The following is a 21,506-nucleotide window of genomic DNA, read 5'->3' as shown; positions in this document are numbered from 1 at the left end:
ACCGTGCGTGGGAAAGTGCTAGGTACCCCAAACCCTTACATTTGTGCAGTGATTCAAAGGTGGCAAGAAATCGTCCATGCGTGTATATGAGGCATGGTGATTGAGGGAGGCTGGGGAGAGCTCTGAGGTCAACTCAGGTTGCCGGCAGCTCCAGGCCCCGCGGGGGGAGGAGAACCCTGGGAGTTGTGTTGGGGTCTTTGCTGTAAGCAGGTCAGGAAGATGCGGAGGGGGTGGGAGGATGAGTGGGGCTCTGTGGTTTATTGTTATTTTGCATTTGATAGGTGTTCAATTTTTCAGATTGTTACTCCCCATCTTTTTTCATCGCCACACTGCCTGCCTGTGAGTTAGATGGTGGGGGAGTGAGGTTGGGATGTAGGGAAGACATGGGGGCAGGGGGCCTGGTCCTTGAGAGTGGGGGCAGGGCCTGGAGGAGCTGGGAAGCCGTGGGTTTGGCAGGAGAGGGGGTGACATATGTGGGGAGCCCTGGGGACCCAACCAGGCAAGCGGCTGGCAGAGAGAGCAGACGGCATTAACCCTCACTGTGCCACACTGTGCGACCCGTCCTGGGAGTGGCCCGGGGCAGGGGTGTTATCATGTGTGTTCTGGGTCACAGGAGCTCCTGGGCAGGATCTGTTATGATCCTGGGAAGCGGTGGCTCGTCTTGGGTCTTCTTCCCTCTTTGAAGTTCCCTCCTTGTCTGCTTCCACGTGTTCTCCCTCAGTCTGTCTTTCCCTGTCTCCACCTCTCTGTGCCTCTAGGTGACAGCGGGTCTCCACAATCTGTCCCCTTCTCTGCCTCCAGCCCTGCTGGAAGCCCCTTTTCAGCGCCAGGCCCTGAGCCCTCTCTCACCCCCGGCCCCCTAGGCCTTGTCGCCTTTGTCTCCTAAGGCAGCCTCTCCTTTCTTCTCTCCTCTCTGCTCACCTCTCCCCAGCTCCAAGCCCATCCCAATCTCATTAGGCCTCCTCCGACCACTGCCCCCCCACCTCTCCTCCTCCCTCCCCCATCCATCTGTCTTCCCCGAAGCCCTCCTCTTTGTGTCCACCCATCTGTCACCACCAGCTCTGGGCCCACTCCCCCCACCCCCGCAGCACACCCGCCTGGCCTCTCTCCCCTCAGGCTCAGCTCCCTCAGAGCACTCCCGGCCTCCTTCCCTCCTTCAGCCCATCAAGGATTGCCTACTTCCACTTGCCCTTCACTCATTTATTCCTTTTCCAGATACCCTCTTTCATCTCTGTTGTTCCTTTTTCCCCTCCAGTTTCTCTAACTCTTCCTCAGTTGATGGGGGGAGAGACAGGGGACTCTAGGGTCCTGGCCCCCAGCCCCTGAGCAGCCAGCCAGCCGGAGCCAGAGGTTGGTAAGATTTACTCACAGTTGCATCATCTCCTCCAGCCTCCTGAGATGCCCCCTCCGCTCCTGTCCCATGTTCTTCTGGTTGGGAACAGGGGCTCCAGCTGCCCTTCTCAACAACAGGAGTGTGCCAACCCCTCTACCTTCTGAGTGTGGGACTCAGAAAGGAATCAAAAGCTGACCTGAGGCCCACATGGACCCTGACCTTTCAAGGCTCTCTGCTTCCCAAACTCCCACCAACCCAACAACTCCCACCAAGCTTTTTTGAGGATGGGAGGCTGAGTTTCAGGATGGCTCTTCTACCACATTATGCCACTACCCGCAGTCTACTGTCCCCGGGCTAGAGGGCAATCAGTGCCCCCCAGGCCTCCCTCTCCAGTGGCAGAACTTTCTAACTACCTTCAAAAGCTCATGAATTGGCCAACCCTTCAAGCCATCCGCTGCCCTGAGGGGTTTAGGATGAAAGGCAGAAGGGAAGAGAGGCTGACTGTCAGAGCAGGGCGGGGCCTCAGACAGCAGCCTCCTCTGACTCCACTTTGTGCAAATGAGAACACTGCGGCCCAGAGAGGGGAGTGCCCTTTCCAAAGTCACAGAGCATTAGAGGCACTCCAGAAAATTTGGTCCTGAGCTCTTCCCACAACAACATGAAGCTTCTCCTTACTGGCCCCACCCAAAGCAAACCCGCCATCCTTTGAACTCGGGTAGAACCTTTTTATAGCACTGATTTTGCATGGAACATATGCTGCCTGGCCTGGTTATTTATCTCGTGTCATGTCCCATCCAGCCATCTAGACTCTGGATCCTAAGTCTCTAAGGGAAGGTGCTATATCTCATAACCTTTTACGATGCTGGGACAGAGTGCCCTGCCTGTAGTCAGGCTCCATAAATGTTTATTACCACTGTAGCTACCAGTGCAGATATAAGAAATGTTCCAGTCTCTGCTCTAATATGCTGTGTAACCTTGAGCAAGCCACGTCACTCCTCTGGGCTACTGTTTCCCCCATCTATCAAATGAGTTAGGCCATACACACAATTTCTCAGGGCTTATCATATGGTCCCTGGAAGAAACAAAGTCATCTTGAAAAAGGTGGAATCTTGGTACAGAACACCAGACTCTGGGTGAAAATCATCTCCTCCCAGGATGTGCCTCTGGGATGTGGGAGACAGAAAAGAGTAAACCCTTTACTCAGAGAAGCTGGGAAAGAGAAACCAGCTAATAGAAAAGCCTTCGGTGCTAGTCTCGAGGGACCAGGTGTCACAAGAGGTAGAGACAGGACAGACTGGGTCCTGGAGCAGGGTGGTCTGTTATTCAACAGTCCACGGGGGTTGGGTGGAAGAGAAGGTGCCCATGAGAACTAGCAGTGGGTAGGATTAGGGAGGGAGGGAAGCCCTGTGGGCAAAGGAGGAGCTGGAAAATGACAAATTTCAGGTGGCACAGAGGTAAGCAGGGCCTGGAGCAAGCAGGAAGAGGGAGGCTAACAAGTTAAGTCTGTGGCCCTAAGATGCTGCTAGCCAATCGCATGCGGTCTCCAGGACACAGGAGGTGGCTGGGGAGGAGTTAGACTGTGGTCTCAGAAAGAGGGCCCCAATGGGTTATCTGGGGGTCTATTGCCCCTTCCATGGAGCCTGGTCTCCTCAGGAGACATGTTTTTTGGTTTTGTAATTTCTTTTTTGGGGGGGAGGGGGAGGTAGGGGTAGCATGGAAGGCGGAAGACAAGCTGGTGCTGAAGATTCCTCCCCAGGAGGAGAGCGGAGGACAGAAAACCCTACATCCTGTACCCTTCTCTTGCCCACCCCATCCACTGATTTTGCCTAACTCTCTGCTTCCCTGTTCAGCGCTCTCACTGGTTCTCAGCCACTTCCTCGCTTCCAGAAGCTGCCAGCAGGATGAGGGAGCTTAGCGCTCTGTCCACTGGGAGACCTGTTGGCCGAGGGAGGCATGGAGTGGGCCCAGGCGATGGTGGCAGCTGTGCTCAACTCCCGCCAGCACAGTGCACAGCTTCTCCAGCTCAAACTGGGAGGGGTGTGGTGGAGGGGAAGCAGCGGGGTATAGTTCCACACCCCAGAATCCCAAACATGCCCCCTGAGGGAACTTGGAGAGAAACCTCGAGAAAAATCACCTCCTCTCAGCAGGATTTGAAAAGGTAGTCTAATCAGGAAACTAAGAGGAGTGCTTGGGACTCTGAAAATGGCCAGTTCTTTTCCACCTCTGCTGTCTTCAGGCACGTTGCAGACAGGCCCTTGGCCAGCAGCTAGCGGAGAAGGCTGGCTTCAGGCGCCACTCCCACCGGTTCGCGTCCCCCCTCAGTTGACTCAGCCCCTGCCCATCATCTAGCAGTTCTGCTATCCTCCAGAATCCTGCCTCTGTGAAGACCCAGGGAATGAGAGTATCTCCAAAGAGCAGAGATTCCCTTTCTAGAAGGGTCCAAAACTACCCGTTTTGGTCTACAAAACGCCCACTGACAGCACAAACCACTTAGCGTGCCACCCAAGGGCCTTTGTGACCTGGCCCCAGCCTGCCTGCGGATCCTCACGGCTCGGGAACACTGAACAACCTACCATTCTCAAGCGTGAGCCACGCCTTTTCTTGGCTCGATGCTTCCACACCTGGTGAGCTCTAAATCACCACCCAAGTGCCTCCTCCTCTCTGCAGCCTTTCTAAATGCCACCCCCACTGCCCTGAACCCCTCCATGTGCTACCAAAGCACTCTGGAGAGGCTGCAATTTCTCCACTTACTACACCTAGTTGTGAGTGTATGTTTCTCCCTTTAGCCCAAATGTGAGCTACTCAAGGGTCAAGGCTGCTGTATCCCCTTCATCTCTGGACCCCAGCCCGGGCCTCAGGTAAGGAGAGAAATGTCTGTCGAATACAAAGTGGGAAGAAACCGTGCTAACGTCGCTCTTGTAGAGGGAAACCGGGATTCCAGGGCTCCACAAGGAACCCTTCTGCCAGAACTTCCACTGTTGTTGACAGAGCCTTACTACTCGGGCTCTCTGGGGACTCAGAAGAGAGCATGTGAGGTTACGATTCCACGACTCCAATCTGGGATCACTGAACAAGGGGGCTCAGGAAGAATAACAGGTAATGGTACAGGACACGTGGGAGAGTCTGTTTTAATGAGACTCGTTATTTATATATTTGTATACATGTACACGTACACACACAAAAAGAAAAAAGAAAACAAAAATAGATATTACAGCTTAATAAAAATTACAACTGAGCACTGTGGGCTGGAGGTGGGATACCCACCCAGCAGCACACCCACCCTGACGTGCCATCTAAGGGCCTTGAGACGGGACAGCAGGAGGGAGACAGGAGGCTCAGCCCACAGATGGCTCCTGTCCTCCTCAGGGCTTCCTTGCACTTTGTTCCTGGCATTCACCCCTTCATGTCCTTCCTGGTCAGGAAGGGGGCGAGGGGCGGGGAGCAGAAGGAGGTATAAGGTGGGACGGAAAAAGAAGAGGGATCCTGAAGAAGGGAAAGTTAGGGTAGGTAGCTAGGAGTCAAAACAGGAGCAAGAAGCTTCTATTTGTCATCCCAGGATTTGGCAGGGGTGAGGAAGAAGACACAGGGAAGGGGAGATGGGAAGGGGAAGATGGGGGCGGCAGGTAACTCGTTTCTCTCTCACTGTCTCTTTTGGGCAGTTCCACTTTATGTTAATGTCAGTCCGAGCCAGGCCCAGAGAGGTTCCAGTGACAAACTAGTGGTTTATGTCCCAGTGGGATAGATGATCTAGGAAGTGAACTGCAGAGCTGGCAGGAAAAGCTGGGGTCCTCTTCAGTAAGACACAGATCCTGGTTCCCGGGGAGCAATGAAAAGGACATCGGCTTTGGCATTGATGCAGTAGGTGACGACAAGAGAGAAGACGAGGACGCCGAAGCCCACCATCAGGGTGATAAACTGCAGGAGGGGGTGGGCAGGGAAGGAGAAAGGTGCTCTCAGAACTCAGTGTAGTTGTGGGTAACTGCTCGGGGCTGGGAGCCAGGGCACTGGAATTCCAGAGCTGGCTCCAAGCACCAAGTACTGAGCAATCATAGGCAACGTCTCCCCATTTGAAAAGAGGAGTAAAGTACCTCTGTCCTTGCTTCTGCCTTTTTCACTTAGATTTTAAGCATCCAGAAGGTAGGGCCCACGACTTTGATTCTCTTGTGGCCAATTACGTGACTGACTCACTTGTGACAGGTGCTCAGTAAGTTATTAGATTGACTCGTCCTAGCGATGGCTCGTGGACATACCGGATGGGAGTGGAGCTGCGGAAGGGCTACATAGGGTCCACAGGGGAAGGCATATCTCTTTGGGTCTCCATGGGAACATATGTCCAGAATGAACACATACGTAAACTATCAGTGAAGACAAGCTTCCTAATGGCGCATGCTGGCTGACCAGGGACAGATTTGCAGCAGGTTTTTGTGGCAAATCTGGGGCAAATGGGAGATGGAAGGGGGTAAGAGACAAGAGGCAATATAAAGAGGTCAAATAGACCTCTGCCACCTCCCCCACGCCCCACCCTCCCCAACCCGTGTCTCACCTCCAGCTCTTTGCTGGCTATCAGAAATATCCGGGCGCGGATGTCTTTCCAGCGGCTCTCAGTCCATGTAGAGTATTCAGTAGAGCCCCACTGCTTCAATTCGAAGGCAGGGGACAAGGCCCTGGCGAGTCGTGCCGTGGAACGCACACACCGGGGACGCCGGTCTGTCTCATTGGAATTCAGAGGGCCCTGAACCCAAGCGTACTCGTACAGCTGCACAGAAGACAGGCCACAGCAAACGGGCTGACAGGATCCTCTCCCTCTCACTCCCTTTACCCTCTAGATGGTCCGTTTTTACCCAGGTTACTGCCTCTTCAATACTCAAGTTCAAAGGGCTACAACCCTCCACCTCTCCTTCCCAATCTCTTGGGTCCAATTGGGCCTAGGAGATCCACCAACTTTCCCAAGGGAAGGGGACCCTTGGGGCGCCTCCAATGTCCACTACCACTCACATCCTTGTTTTCAGTGGGGACTTTACTCGGATCCTGGCACTGCTCTCGGGTAAGGTCGATCACCTTGCCAGTCAAATTTGCCAAGGCATACTGTACAACGTAAGTGGTGTTGGTGGGGCTGGAGACGGCGATGTAATGCTGAAGAGGCCCGTCACCTGACCAGATACCACAAGGGAAGGGAGGATTTGGTGGGTGGAAGGTGGGGTGCAGATGGGCAGGGATAGGAAGAGCCCAGGGACAGGCAGGAGCCAGAGAAGAGAAAGTTAAGAGAAAACGATCCAACAGATATCAGGAGGAAGAAAGGAAAACAGGGGGTAAAGAAAATAGGAAAAAGGAGAAAGGAAAGATTAAATCAAAATGATGACTTTTTCTCTATCCCTTCCCTTCGTTAAGGGTCCCATCACACACCAGGTGCTTACCCAAGTAGGACCTGAGGTCCGGCCTGAGGATAGACTGGAACCACGAGTTGTTGGCTCTAACCAGGAACCCATAAAGCAGGCGGGTAACCTAGGATTGGGACAGGGAGAAGAGAGACCCCTGTGACTTGGAGCCCAAGGAAAGAACTATTAGTGGAGATCCAGTCATGGGGTAGGAACCAGACTGGCCAGACACTGGGGTTGGGGAGACGGTGGCTGGTCACAGGATGCAGATGAGGCTCACCCGAGAGCTCTCTGGGGCATCAGTGATCCTCACCTGCACATCCAGGGCCGCTGAATGCCAAGGTTTGGGAAACTAGGCAAGGGACCAGGATAAAGGATGGGGTAGCCTGCTGTGTAAACAGACGGAAAGGAGCCAGGGCCCACTTGCTCTTACCGTTTGGGGATCGGCCTGAATGGTGTCGCTGAAGTTGGTTCCTCCTGCGAGCTGGTACAGTGCACGCCCCAGCACCGTGGCCACACCTGCCAGAGCCTGTAGTAGGTGAGGAGGTGGCTGAATGGCCCAGGTTCTCTGACCTCCAACACGAACATGCTAGCCGTCTGCACTGTGTTCCCCACGCTCCCACCCAGCCCGGGTGGGTGCTACCTTGGCAGTATCTGTCACAAAGTTCAGGTCCTCTTCAGGGCTCTGTCCTTCAGGGTAGGTCACATTAATGTTCTCAGCAGTGTCGTAAATGCTCTGGTAATAGCTGCCAGGAAAGCCAGCATGAGCCTTGGCTGCACTCAGCCAGGGCCCTGCCCTTTCCTCCCTCAACTGTCCCTTCTGCAGGAACTTGGGATCTCAGTTTTCCTCATACAGGGAGGAGGGAAGAGAGAAAATCAGGATTCCACATTGAAAAGGCGTAGAGAATGGCGAAGTAGGAGTGAGCGTGGGAGTGCTTAAATACAAAGACTCGCCTGACCGACAAGATAGAAAAGGTAAATAAGATCACAATGCAGGAACCGTTCCTTCCTGGGAGATCTTTAAACGTAAGAGACACTTCCGTGTCATTTGGGTCGGAGATACAGGAGGGTGGCTAAGACGACTCTCAGAGAACCCTGCCATACGTTATCAGAGCAATCATATGATTGTTTCAATGTACATTCATACTGAAGGTGGCTGGGAGTAGAGGGGGACGAGCAGGTCTGTCCACAAATATGTAACACTACACTGGGTCAAGCCACCCTGATGCTCCTTGGGAAGCCCCAAGACAGATCTTAGAAGAGAAGCTAAGAGGAGAGTGCTCCCAGCCTCTACCATCACTGAATGCCTGCCCCCCACAGAATCAGGTCAGCCTCACGGCCAAGTCCAACATATGTTCAAATGATGAATCACCCCTCACCACAAAGTGATACAGAAGACAGGTTTGGAGAAGAGAGCTGACCCTATGTATCAGAACCGTCACCGCCCTAAATAAATGAGAAGGTGCTACTGGGTGGGGGCTGGAGAACCAGAGCTTATGCATTTTTACTCAGAAACTCACTTGGCCTGTTTTGAGAAGGCAAGGAAGGCTGGGGGCTTAGCAATCCAGCCTGAGTCAAGTCCCCTGCTACCCTAGGCCTCAAGTTAGGGGCAGTTTAGAGGTGCCTAGGACCAGGAGAGGGGTGATTACCAGGGCCTCATCCTTTATTGCTGGAGCCCCCTCAGCTGTAGGGACATTTTTACACCGACACTGAACCACGCGCACTTACCACATGGCAAGAACATGTTACATTTCACAGAGTATGAGTACTGTCTGCGGCACCCTTGGGCGGGCCATAGGCACCCTTGGGCGGGTCATAGAGAGCAGGGACAGCTCTCTGTCCTCCAGCCAAAGAACCTCCAACATCATTCCGCCGTGCGTTTGAGATGATGCCCTCTGCTGGCAGCCCTGGGGAACTCAGGCCCCTGGAGAGCTTTGGAGAGGTGGAACCACAAATGAGGAGCATTGTGCTAGGAAAGGGCTCAGGGTGAGGACTGTTTTCTAAGATGAAATGTCAAGTCAAACGCGGGGACCAGGTTAGATGTGAAAAAGACACTGAGCAAAGAACACAGATTGACCTGAGATTTTGGTGAGGGTCGTGTGGGGACAGGGGCGAGCAGTGATCTCTCTTGACACAGAGACATTTCTCTCTATGGACCTCTGGCTGCAGAACAGATTCTCTTTGGGAACAAAGAGGATGCAGGCTAGGTGACTCTTACTGGTTTTGGAAGACAGCAGAGTGGTCAGCAAGAACAACGCCAGAGATGTTTTGAGCTCGAAGAAATCGCTGCAGAGAAGATGGTGGGAGAGGCTGGGACCGATTCAGCCTCCTGAGGACTACAGTAGGGACGCCAGCACCGCTCTTCTCCAGGGTGGTCAGGAGCTCCTCCACCTGGGGGATGAGGGGCATTAGCTGATGGGATGCACTGGGGAGAGGAAGCAGGAAGGGTCTCTCTTAGACCTGAAACACTCTCTACTTCAAGTCCCCAATCTGTTGAGCAGCCTTAAATTCTCCTAGATCTAAATCCTTCAAGCCTTTTGGGATCAAGGCTCTCTGAATTTTCCTGCAGCTCCCACCATCCTGTTTAACTTACGGCACAGAGAAGTAAGAGGCCTGTGGGTTCTTTTTTTTTCATATTTACAGGTAAACCCCACTGTCCTCAGGACACTGTCTTATCCTCAGCTGATGTTTTACTTATTATTTGCTGTGTAGAACTGGAGGAGCAAAAACTAATACAAAACAATGCTGAATGCCACACCAGTAGTCCACTCTGTAAGGGCTGTAAGAAGCCAGAGCAGGGATGACACTGAAGCTGGCATGGCAGGAAGAGGACCTCAGGGAAAAAAACAGACCTATTTTGAGGGAGAGAGGGTCTTGAACAAGGAGTGAGGAAAGTGGAAGACAGTTTGGGTAGGGAGTCTTACACAGCCAGGATGAGGAAGGGCAGCCAGGACAGCTGGGTCCCTGCGGCAGCAGGAGAGAAAGGAGCCACTCACATCCTGTCCTTAATGGGCAGTGATAGTTCACTAGGCACCGAATGATCAGAGGACCATCCATCCCAGGGAACCAGTGACAGAAGCTGAACTCATGGTTTTTCCCGGGGAGCTGTAGCAGCCGGGTGTTCACCCTTTGGCCAACACCCAACCTAAGGTCCTGTTTCACAGGCCCTGGAGGCTGGTGCGGATAGGGCCAGGGTGAGAGGGTGCCCATATTCTGAGCTGTTGAAAGGGGAAGTGAGGGGAAGAGATGCTCAGATTACCTGGTTCTGTACAGTTTCATTTTTCTGAGACATGGGGTCTGTGTGCATCCAAAGCTCTAGTGAATTTCTTAAGGCCACCTGAGGGGAAGATGAAGAAGCAACATTTATAATTAGTCTCCCATTCTGGCCCATATCGGGGAGAAAAGAGTGGGATCAGAAGTCAAGGGAAGAGGTGGTGGCACCTGCAGTGGGTACAAGAGAACAGCAGAGGTGAAGCTTTAGGAGGTAGGAAGGAAGGGGTGGAGGATACATGCTGCACACCTGTCCCAGCTCCACGAATGAGTCAATGTTCTCTAACTGCACAGGAAACTTGCCATTTTTCATATCGTAGACCATTCTTGAGCTGCCAATGTAGTCAAAAGTTTCCTGAGGGATGGAGATGGGTGGGAAAGGGAACAGAGACTCCAAAGTGTTAGGGCAGTCTCAGTGCCTTGGGGCCAGATCATCAAAGCTGTAGCTACAAAGGTTACTGTCTGTGTCATCTCAACTGCTGTCCAGCTTAGTCATGTGACTCTGCCCTCCTCCCTAGCCCAGCTCCCAGCTGTGGCTATGCCTCACATGTATGTGTCACAGGACTTCTCGAGCCCAGACGTGGGGAGAGCAGCCTAAGTGGAGGCCCAAGGCAAACATCAGCTGCTAACCGTCTGCTTTTTGCTTCTCCCCCACCTCGGCCGACTGAGCCACGGCTGCTGTTCCTTTACCCTAGGGCCAGTCTGTGGTGGCAGTGGGGAGAGGCAGGAGCCTCAGGGCTCCTGGGTGGAGGTGGCAGGGAAAGGGTCCAGAGAATGTAAAAGAATGTTTCAAATAGACCGTATCCGTGGGGGAGTGAGGGAGTTGGCAGTATACCAATTCCAGGTCAGGGTGCAAAGGCTTCCTACAGTGGGGGAATCTGAAAGGGAGACACACATAGACACATCTAGAAGCTCTCTGGTGAATAACCATTAAGTCAAGTGCTGAGATCTTCCCCAAACAATGGCCACTCCCATCTTTACCACCCGCTCCTTCCCAGCCATCCCACCCCAGCCAAAGAGCCCTCACCCCTTGGAAGAAGACAAACATGACATTGCGGGGCAGGGTGGTCACATCGGGCGCCTTCTGCAGAGCTTCAGCTGCAGCCAGCTGAGTGACGAAGGAGGCAACAGCACTTTCAGCCCCTGGGGCCACATTCCAGAAAAAGGAACGACTGTCCAGCTGGGCATGGCAGACAAGGCAGGGGAGGTACACTTTGAAAATGGAAATTCGGGGCACTGCCCCAATCCCCCTCTCCTGTTCTGGCCAAGAAAATATTCATGTCCTGCGGCAATGGCTAGAACCCCAGAGTCCCACAGCCCAGATCCCTCTCTGTCTGAGGCTCCCCACTGTAGCAACTCAGACACCTCATATGCCCAAAACAGGCCTGCCTGCCCTTTCTGTGCCAGCCCCGCTCACCCTGATCAGGGGCCAACACTCACCCGGGTGGCAGCCACCACAACCTTGTCATCGGGCTCCAACGTCTCAGAGGTATTTACAGGCTTAAGCATGCTCCATACGTTGTAGTCGGACAGGGGGTCACAGACGATTTCTGAGCAGGACACAGACAGTGAGAGATCAACAGGTAAGGGAGAAGGTAGCTACAGAGAAGGCCCAGAAGACCTCTCTGTAAGTCATTTTCTGTCTCCACTCTTCCACGTTGGTTTCTCTGCCACCGTCCACTTCTGGGACAAGCTGCCTCGATTGTGTAGAACTGTTTCCACTTCTCCCACCCAGTGCTCCCTACCTGTGCCCACTCTATCTCGATAGTGGTCTCACCCACATTCCCTGGCCTGACCCCTCCTCCCCACCCCAGGGCACCCAGCTCGCCTCGGACCTGTCCTACCTGGGTTGATGCTGAAGGAGCTCTGGATGAAGCTGCGTCGCATGCAGGTGACGGTACTGATGACGGCGTGCATGTGTGAAAAGAGCTGCATGGCGCACAGTGGGAAGGCCGGTGCTGAGCCGTTCTGACTCAGGTTGTGATCGCGGTAGCACTACAAGGGGAGATGAACCCTGATGAGGCAGCTAGCTGTGGAGTCCATCCCATAACTCCCAGAAGGAGGAGGGCCCAGCTCCATTCCCACATCTGTCCCTGAGCTAAGTTGTCCTGGTACAACCACAGGAGCTATAAGGTCAAAGAGAAAAACTCACCAAGAGGTGCCAAGGGGCACAGAGTCAATGACTTAGTTGGGGCAGATGAAATTACCCTATACCAACAGCCTGCCCCAATTCGGAGCTTCAGCCACTGTTCCTAATGTGATTTGCTGTAAAGAGCACCAAATTGAGAGATGAAAAATGAAATTCAAGATGTTTGCACATCAACTCACCATGTAACTTTGGACAAATCTCTTAACTGCTCTATGTATCAAAATCAGAGAACATTAGATTAGAATTAGAGAACATTAGAGCTAAAAAGAATTTCAGAAATTACTGAATTGAATCTCTCAATTTCTAGTCCAATGCTCTTTCTTACCACACTAAGGGTTCTTAACCAGGACTCTATACCTTATCTCATATTAAGTATTCTTTATGTTTTCTTCCAGTCTAAATGTTATATTTAATGCTATTAATTTCAGGCAGGAGAGAAGACAGGGGAATGTGAGAAAAATAAACCTCTTGGCTCTTCCTGGAGCAACTGTTTTTCAGAGGGTGTACTAGCAGAATAAGACTCTCTCTAAACAGGAGAAGAGCCTAAAAAATCATTCTCTTTCTAAGTGGAATTGCTAGGAGCTGGCAGAGTCATTACCTGCTTAATGACATTGGTTTCATTTTCATCTTCAAGAAGGAAGATGGGGAAACTGAAGTCTTCATAAGCCAAGCCATCGCCCAGGGGGTTCCATGCTATCTCTCTGCAGTGAGCAAACTCTGGCCCATAGGAGTTGGAGTAAACACCTGAAAGGGAGGACAGGGGATAGGATGTTGGGACACCAAGGACTCAGGGACCAGGTAAGGAAGGTGGGCTAGGATATCATAGGATTGGGACTAAGAGTTCTGAAGGAGGCGGTGACTCAAAGCAAGTATCAACCTATCACCACGTACAGTAAAACAGACACTGGTATCAGGGAGCCCTAAGCTGGGCAGTCAGGGATCTGAGCATGTGACAAAAAGGGAGGATGGAAGGTAAGCAGAAGAAAGGTGAGCAAGAGAGAGAAGAGATGAGTGGTAAAGACAAAGAAACGAATCTTCTGTTTGAGTCAGTTGCTCACACTATACACAGACAGACGCACACCTCTTCCCAAGCCCTCCAAGATGTGAGAATGAAGCAACAATGAGCTTTGGGTGACAGCAGGCTCCCCTGATCCCTTGGGGCTCTTACCAAACCCATCATTGGGACACTGCACACTAGGAGAGAAGCCTGAGGCAGGACTGGGCTTGGCTAAAGACACTGCAAGACCAGCAATTCGGCTGGTTCTCCCCTTCAGCTTCTCCATCAGATTCCTGGAATAGGGTGACAATGCCATGAACAAAGGCAGGAAGGTTATCAGGCAGCCCGACACCCTGCCCCCTAGGATGGAAACAAATGGGGAGTTAGGGGAATCAACACTGTCGACTCATTTCTTGTCTTTTAGGTCTCTTAGCTTCTGAGTGAGAACCATGACCTGATCTGAACTCAGGGCTTAATCTCACCTACGCTGTCTCTGTGCACCCCTTCTTCCTCCCTGGGGTCCGTATTCAACTAGAGCTCTACTTACAAGGTCACCGAGACGATTCCTTTTAATGGCCCATCTTTTCTTCAGAGGATCACTCCACCCCCTGCCCTGATCGGACCAGGGCAGCCAAGGGAAGTTTTCACTCACAAGTGTGAGGACTGTTCACTGACACTTCCGCTCTCTGGATGCATTTCCTCAGCAGGAACACAGAGTTCTTACCTGGTAAAGAGCGTGCCCTCCAGCAGGACCACATAAGGGGGGTTAGGGCCATCGGTCAACACCCACTGTAGGTCTTCTTCCTTCTGTACTACGTGGATAACCCCTGTGTCCCCACTAACGGAAGCTGCCAGAACAGAATGGGACAAATTAAAGCACCCACAGCTGACCATTCTGACTTTGCTTCACTGACTCTGCAGATCATTTATGCCCCCCACAAAATGTCACAAGACATTGCGTAATGCAGCCAACTCTGGACTGTAACTGAAAGGCTGAATTGCCCTGGCTCCATTTGAAGGCTACTAGGAGGGAATGGAGGACAAAAGAGGCCCGAAGTCTACTGATTAGAGGCCTTGTTTGTTAAATGTCAGAAAGGCTCGACGATCTTCATTTTCTTGCCCTCTTCCCTCAACCTCATTTAGCCACATATACAAGATTCTGTAACAGCAGACACCAAAGTCTTTACACATGCATTTTCTCCATGAAATGGCAGGATCTAGATCTCAAGCTTAGAGTTCTAGCACTGAATCTTCCTTTGTGAAAACATATGTGTAGATTTCCTTGACCTCATAGCCTCCTTGGATCTCCATTCCTTTGCCCTATTTGGAAATGACTTTACTTGCTTTTGGCCAGTTTTGGGAAAGGTTAATCAAGAAGTTCACGGAGTTCTGTAGAATAGTTTCCCAAACGATGGGCCTTGAATAGATTAGGTGTGCTGATATCGAGTCCTCTCATTGCTGGGGACCGAGGGTTTCCAAAAACCCTACACTGGTCACCCCAGGCCAGGAGCAGACTCATCCATTACCCCAGGATGCTCCACAAATATCATTTTCTTTTATTTTAAACATTTGTTTATTTATTTGGTTGCACCTGGTCTCAGTTGTGGCAGGCAGGCTCGTTAGTTGAGGCATGCACGTGGGATCTAGTTCCCTGACCAGGAATCGAAACTGGGCCCCCTACATTGGGAGCTCAGAGTCTTAACCACTGCACCGCCAGGGAAGTCCCAAATAACATTTTCTGTATGTTTCATGACAAAGACTGGAAGGCACTGCTCTAGAGGATGGACAATCCAGTCCAGAATGACTTGAGTTCTATGTAGCAATACCCTCAAGTCCCTAGTGATCCATGTAGACATCCTAGGGTCTCCCCACAAGTTTTCTCCCCACTCAAAACTGGAGGTGTTACTCATAAATTGTTTTAGAGCAGTACTTCTCAACCCTGGCTACATATCAGAATCACTTTGGAGTTTTAAAAAATAGAGATGCTTGTGCTTTACCTCAGATCTACTCAATTTAAATCTCTAAAGGTGAGACCCAAGCATGTGTAATTTCAAAACACATCACATGGTCCTTTAGTAGGCATGAGAATTATGGCTCTAAACCAAGACACTGGAATACTTGTAACTTGCAAGAGACAAAAACCACAGATACTTTTCAGACTGCCAACTACGAAGAATTTTTCTCCCATGGGATCTGGTAAAACCTAGATATAGAAGCAGGTCCCCAACATTCAACTAAGTCATATATAGCAAATACTTCAGAAGTTCATGTTGATAGTGATAAAACATAGAGGAAAATCAGAATCTGGAATAACTCTGGTAAAGATTTAGCTACCAAATGGCAGTTCTAAGTAAAACAGCAGACAACAGTGCGTGCCACAGCATTTAAAACACAAGAAAAGGAAAAGCTCATCTGGCAGATAAAAAATATGTAACTTCAGCTCCAAGGAGGACAGGAAGAAGACAAGCTATAACACAGGCCTGAAAAAACCTGGATTGGACACTGGGTTCCCACTGGTGACTGTGTAGTCTTAAATAACTTATTTACTTTCTCTGGTCCTTCAATGAGGAGGAGATTTTCCACCCCTATTCATCTCATACTGTAGGAAAAGAGTAAAAAAGGAAAGAAAGGAAGGAAAGTAAAGAAAGCTACAGGTAGCCCCTTATGAACACTTTTAAAAGGGTCCAACAGAAATAGAGCATCAGAATCAGAAAATCAAATCTAGGTCTTTCTCTCCAAATTTAAGTGGGTGTAGCTTGCTCAGGATGGACAGATATGAAGTAAGACTGAGAAATAAGTATGTTGAAAAGGAACCAAGATCTTAATGAGGAAGTGTCCAGAGTCCAGCCCCACTGTGTTGGCACCAGGCTTTATCTCTAGAGGCTACTGCTTTGCTTCCCACAGGGCTGCTCTAAGAACATGCAGCAGAATGACTCATTCCCAAAGGGGATATCTTAGAGCTCAGCTTCAGGAGGATGTGGGCCTAGCCTTTTGCACTAGACTGGGGTTCCAGCAAGACCAGCAGTCTGATCTCAGCCCACACTGGACCTGGCTCCCTTCTACTCACAAATCTAGTTTAAGAACAAAGTCCAGGGACCTCCCTGGTGGTCCAGTGGTGAAGAATCCGCCTTCCAATGCAGGGGACGCGGGGTCGATACCTGCTCAGGGAACTAAGATCCCACATGCCGCGGGGCAACTAAGCCCATGCGCCACAACTACTGAGCTCACACACCTCAACAAGAGAGCCCACGTGCCTCAAACTACCAAGCCCACGTGCTCTGGAGCCCACATGCCTTGGAGGCTGCACGCCACAACTAGAGAAGAAAAAACCCGCAGGCCACAACTAGAGAGAAGCCTGTGCGCCACAACAAAGACCTGACATGGCCAAAAAAATAAATAAAATACATAAATAAAATAAATAAATATTAAAAAACAAAACAAAACAAGGTCCAACAAAAATTTAATTTGGGGGCTTCCCTGGTGGTGCAGTGGTTGAGAGTCCACCTGCTGATGCAGTGGACACGGGCTCGTGCCCCGGTCCGGGAAGATCCCACATGCCGCGAAGTGGCTGGGCCTGTGAGCTATGGCCGCTGAGCCCGCACGTCCGGAGCCTGTGCTCCGCAACGGGAGAGGCCACAACAGTGAGAGGCCCGCGTACCGCAAAAAAAAAAAAAAAAAAAAAAAAAAAAAAAAATTAATTTGGGACTGTTTGGAACCAGTTAACCTACTCCCAGTATTTCCTGTAGTAAGGATATGGACAATTAATGTAGAGTATAGCTAGGGGAAGGATGGCTAGAAAACTAGTAATTGCCACCTTGAGCAAGTCCTTCACTTCCCACTGTCTACTTTTCTCCAACCAAACTGGAAGGTTTCAGACAATCACACAGTCCTGCTGAGACCACACTCAGCATCATCAATAAACACCTATTAAAGGCAGTCTGACTTTCAGTTTTGTGCACTTATATTCTAACCATTTTTACAGGAGTAAATAAATTCGGAGGTAACCAATTTGATGACGAAGAAGTCAAGATCTGACTCTAAGTTTCCTGCATCCCTGCAAAACTACATTCTGACAAAGCTGCTATCCACAGAACAAAATCTGAAGATAAGGTTAAGCAGCAAAGGAACTAGGGATTCAGCCTTCAGATTACAACTTTTTTCCCTCTCATAGTTTTATAACCGTACCACATTGACAGGGTAGCCTGTCTTGGAACACATTTACAAAACATAAAGACAAATCTAAATCCTTTACTATTTCCTTTTGTAACTATTTGGTTTCTCGATGCCTTCTTCTTCAAAGAGTTCACTGCCTTAAGGAAGCCCATTTTGGTTCCAAAAAGAGCATTCAGAGTGCAGGTGATGAGTGGACTTCACAGAATAAGAGGCTTTTACTCCTTACAAAAGACTATAACTTTCTATCTAACCAACTGGGTGGTTAAGAGTCCTGGTTTAGAACTTAGACCACTGGGGCTCAAAGCCAAGCTTCATCACTTAATAGCAGAATGATCTTGGAAAAGTTATTCAACTTCACTAAGACTCAGTTTCATCATTTGTAAAATGGGGGTAATAACAGGACCTACTTATGGGGTTGCTGTGATGGTTAAATGAGATGTACATGTAAGAACCTTGTATGTAGCATTTCCTAAATGTTTGCTCTTATTAACTATCTCACCTGGTTTGACAAATGGTTCTCTATCACCTACTACCCACACCGCCTAATTTGTGTGCTACGACTCCCAAGCAGGACTTGGATTATTATACCTAGGGCACAGACTGAAATATCAATGGCCACGAACACAAATCCCAACCTCAACTCACACTGGCAGCCAATCTGATGAGTAGCGTTGAGCAGACGGACACAAGGAGCTGTTTTATTTAAGGGGATGTAGATCTTCTTCTCCACTGAGTTTCCTTCACACAAACCTGATCAGAAGATAAAAAATATAAGAAGAAATTGAGAGACAATGGTACTAGCCTTCATCATGTCACAAATTTGTTGTATGGCTTGAGTATATCATACTTTCTAAAATGGGACTAATGTCTATTCTTCTCACCTCCTGGGCACATTATTGGAACAAATAAATGCACCCAGCTATGTACCACAAAGAGTTACTACAAATCATAAAGCAACTGACATTGAAGCTAAAAGACAAAAAACTTGATTTGTCAAAGGAAAGGTATTTAACCTCAGGTGTACCTGCTTCTGGTTGCATGGACAACCACACTTCTGCTTTTCTCTTCTGTATGTACATGACTAATTAGTTAATAAATGGGTGCCAGTCTAAGAATATAGATCACAACAGCAAAAAAATCTTCTTGAGACGTTTTTCCAGGGGTCTGAATGGAACTGGGAGAGAAAACTTATGCCAAACACACTGTCAGTTAATCTAACATCAGTAAGTCATTTCTGTGTGCCCACAGTGTGAGGCAGCTAGTTTCTCCTTTGGGGATTTTTAAAACAAACAATCTCAATTTGGGGGAAGATATCGTCGTGGTTATAAATAGGCATGTTTGTATTTTAGGGCTTGACCAACTAGAAAGCCATATACCAGAAAATAAATGGGTGTAAGCAAACACCTGTGCACATTATAAATGGCTAAAGTTTCTTGAGTCATTATCTCACGGCATAGACAGTAAAGAGAACTAATATCTTACCTTAGTTTCACTTTATTGATGGGACAAACTGAGGTGAAGGACAGGGACGCGGGTTTACAGTGGAATAACAGAGAAAGAAATAGGCATTTACCTTCCTAAGCGCCGCAATGCACCCACAGAACCAAGCGCGTTTATCTTAAAAGTCTAAACGCACTGGGAAGAAAGCTGAACGCTAACTAACACTTGTCCTTTCTGATTGTGCGTGGGGTGGCTGGGGCCGTGGGGGAAACGAGATACCCGGACGAAGTAAGAGAAAGTGAGGCTGGAAGTCCAGGAAGAGGCCTGGAGGAGGATATTGGTCTACACGACGTGCCGCGGGGGAGAAGGGACCTTCAGGTCCAGGCAAAGGGGGAACTTCTGTCGTGGGAACGAAAGAGAAAGAGGATTTACAGGGTGGGGGGACGGAGGGGCGGCGGGGACCAGAAGGGAGACGGCAGCGCTCGGGCCGGCCAGATCCGGAGGATTCTTCTTACAAACTGGAGCTCACGGGCGGGGTAGGTCTCACCTGCCAGTAGGACGCAGAAAGACACAAGGCGAAGGAGACTCCGACTTCCCAGGTCGGCCACATAGCCGCCGCCATCTGTGGCCATCTTGCGTCTCGGTTGAGCGGAAGCCTTGGTTCCCTCCTTGTCCGGCAGTGGCCTCTCTAGGCCAACAATGGCGCCGTCTCTGTGGCCCGGAGCTCCTGGGGCCGGAAGTTCGTGTCTGGGGAACTTCCGGGAGTCGCGGCTGGGGGACGCTGACGTGGAGGCAACCAAAGGACAGCAGGGAGTGTCAGGGCTCGGATTAACAGGTCGAAGCCGGAGATCTGAAGGATGCTAACCAAATTCGAGACCAAGAGTGCGCGGGTCAAAGGTAATGGAGATTAAAAGGGGAGAACGGAGGCTGGATGTCAGGGGCGGGCGCTGTCACCGGGGAAGAGAGAGAAGGTAGACTTAACGGGCTGAATTGGGCCCACCGTGCGAACCAGAGGAAGATGGGACCGAGGGAGGTTAGGCCTGGCGGGCGGTTCACCTGCAGTCCTGTCTTCTTTGGCGTGCCCTCGGGATTTGATTTTCCTGTAGTGGTTAACGAACCGCAGGAGGTTCCTTAGCTTCGCTTCTCTTCCCCTCCTCTCCTGGGGCCTGTGCCGCGACTTTTATTCTGCTCCCAAGGCCCTGTGACCTGTTGGTTTTTTGATGATTGTGTTGTAGAGAGTGGCCCTGGGGATCGAGTCTCGACCTCTGCTATTCGTGTCCAACTCTAGGTTTTTCAGAGACGAGCACTGGCTACCTCTCTTAAGGAGGCCTTGGGCTGCACCGTATCAACATCCAGTGCCTCCATTGGGCTCCGTTGCCTACCTGGAAACAGGACATTGTTAAGTCTCAGTTTGCACAGGTTGCCGGATAAAATAGAGGATGCCTAATTGGATTTGAATTTCAGATAAAAAGCGAATAACTTTTTAGTATTGTTCACTTTTTATCTGAAATTCAAATTTAACTGGGCATCTTTATTTTTATTTCCTGAATATGACAACTCTAAAACTTGTGCATCAGTGGATGGAGGTGGAGGACAAACAACTGAAATTGCAATAGTAGTCTCTTAGAATGTTAGAATGAGAAAGGCAGAGACTTGGGGAAAAGATTTGTATCTTGAATATTTAGTAATATAAAATAAAAAAATTTTTAAATGTAGCATAGTAAAGTGGTTAGAAATTTGCTGTTTGGAGTCAGGTGGGCTTGCTTTGGAATCCTGAAACATTCGGTAACGAACTGCACGACCTTGGGCAACTTAACATTTCTAAATCTATTTCCTCATTTGTAATATGTGAATAATTAACATTCTTTTATAAAGAGAATTGAAATGAGAAACTATATGAAAGGTGACTGGCGTAGACTCAATAGCTCAGAAACTGGATGCCATTATTAATGTAAGAATAGATTCTGAGCAAATTCTAAGTCTCTTGGGAATCTTGGTTATGAAGAAGAGTACCATTAAGAATTCCTGGATGGTTGAAATGGGTCTTTATAATCCTCGAGTTTCTCTTCTGCTCCTAATTTCTTATCGGGCAGTAGGGAAGGAAAGTCGGGGTGGGGGGGAGGATATCAAAATATTTGAGAGTAAATATCCATTAATGAGTGTTCCTGTATATAACGGGGGGGGGGGAATGAACAACCTAATGGAAAGTTTAGAAGAAGAAATTAAAATGTTCAATAAATAAATGAAAATACTCTTTATCTCACTAATAATGAAAGAAGTGGTCTTAGATTAGTAAAGCAAGCAAAACAACAAATAGGTGATAACATCCCATGTTGACCAATGTGTGCAAAATGGGTACCTTCAGAAACTTGGTGAGACTGTATGTTGATACAGTCTTTTTGCAATCAGATAGTATCTACCAAAATGTTAAATACACATACCCTATTCCTGAACAATCTCATTTCCAGTCTTTAGCCTAAATCAGTAATAATGCAAATAGGCTAGATTATGTGTGGAAGCATCTTCATTAGGTCCTATTTTCTGGTAGATAAAAGTTAGGAGAAAAAACTTAAATGCCCATGAGTAGAATAATTTTAAAATGTGGTGCATTTATACCTTGCAGTTATTAAAAAGAATGAGTCTACATTTATATGTACTTAAATGTAGTGAGATCCATTGTATATAGTTAAGTGAGGAAAGAAGTTTGCAGAACATTATAATGGTATCTCCATTTTCATAAAATGATATGGATTGCATTAAAAACCTGAA

The 21,506-nt window shown here is 49.4% G+C and overlaps 2 protein-coding genes across 4 annotated transcripts in view; one reads left to right on the top strand and one right to left on the bottom strand.

The window, feature by feature from the left end:
* Positions 1-4,240: 4,240 nt before the first annotated feature.
* On the bottom strand, positions 4,241-19,497 carry NCSTN (nicastrin). Of its 2 annotated transcripts, none has more exons than XM_079931962.1 (17): positions 19,285-19,497; positions 17,943-18,047; positions 13,849-13,972; positions 13,296-13,417; positions 12,726-12,871; positions 11,823-11,973; positions 11,419-11,528; positions 11,006-11,158; positions 10,229-10,333; positions 9,968-10,045; positions 8,927-9,099; positions 7,352-7,454; positions 7,142-7,237; positions 6,748-6,835; positions 6,329-6,483; positions 5,877-6,089; positions 4,241-5,248 (listed from the first exon to the last, which is right to left on the bottom strand). In XM_079931962.1, exons 1-17 carry the CDS (start codon positions 19,367-19,369, stop codon positions 5,126-5,128), a joined length of 2,130 nt encoding a protein of 709 aa, XP_079788088.1. In that variant the 5' UTR covers positions 19,370-19,497; the 3' UTR covers positions 4,241-5,125. The 2 variants fall into 2 exon arrangements, with proteins under 2 accessions (XP_079788088.1, XP_079788089.1); XM_079931963.1 differs by lacking the exon at positions 4,241-5,248 and adding an exon at positions 5,263-5,766.
* COPA (COPI coat complex subunit alpha) overlaps positions 19,485-21,506 on the top strand; it is a 50,409-nt gene continuing 48,387 nt past the window's right edge. For both annotated transcript variants that reach the window (XM_079931949.1, XM_079931948.1), the window contains exon 1: positions 19,485-19,634. In XM_079931949.1, coding sequence (XP_079788075.1) covers positions 19,595-19,634 — 40 coding nt within the window. In that variant the 5' untranslated portion in view covers positions 19,485-19,594. The remainder of the gene's footprint in view (positions 19,635-21,506) is intronic.

The sequence above is a fragment of the Stenella coeruleoalba genome (assembly GCF_951394435.1).
Source record: "Stenella coeruleoalba genome assembly, chromosome: 1".
NCBI classification, from domain to species: Eukaryota; Metazoa; Chordata; class Mammalia; order Artiodactyla; family Delphinidae; genus Stenella; species Stenella coeruleoalba.
Note: the sequence above shows the minus strand (reverse complement) of the source record. Positions and strands in the feature narration are given on the sequence as shown.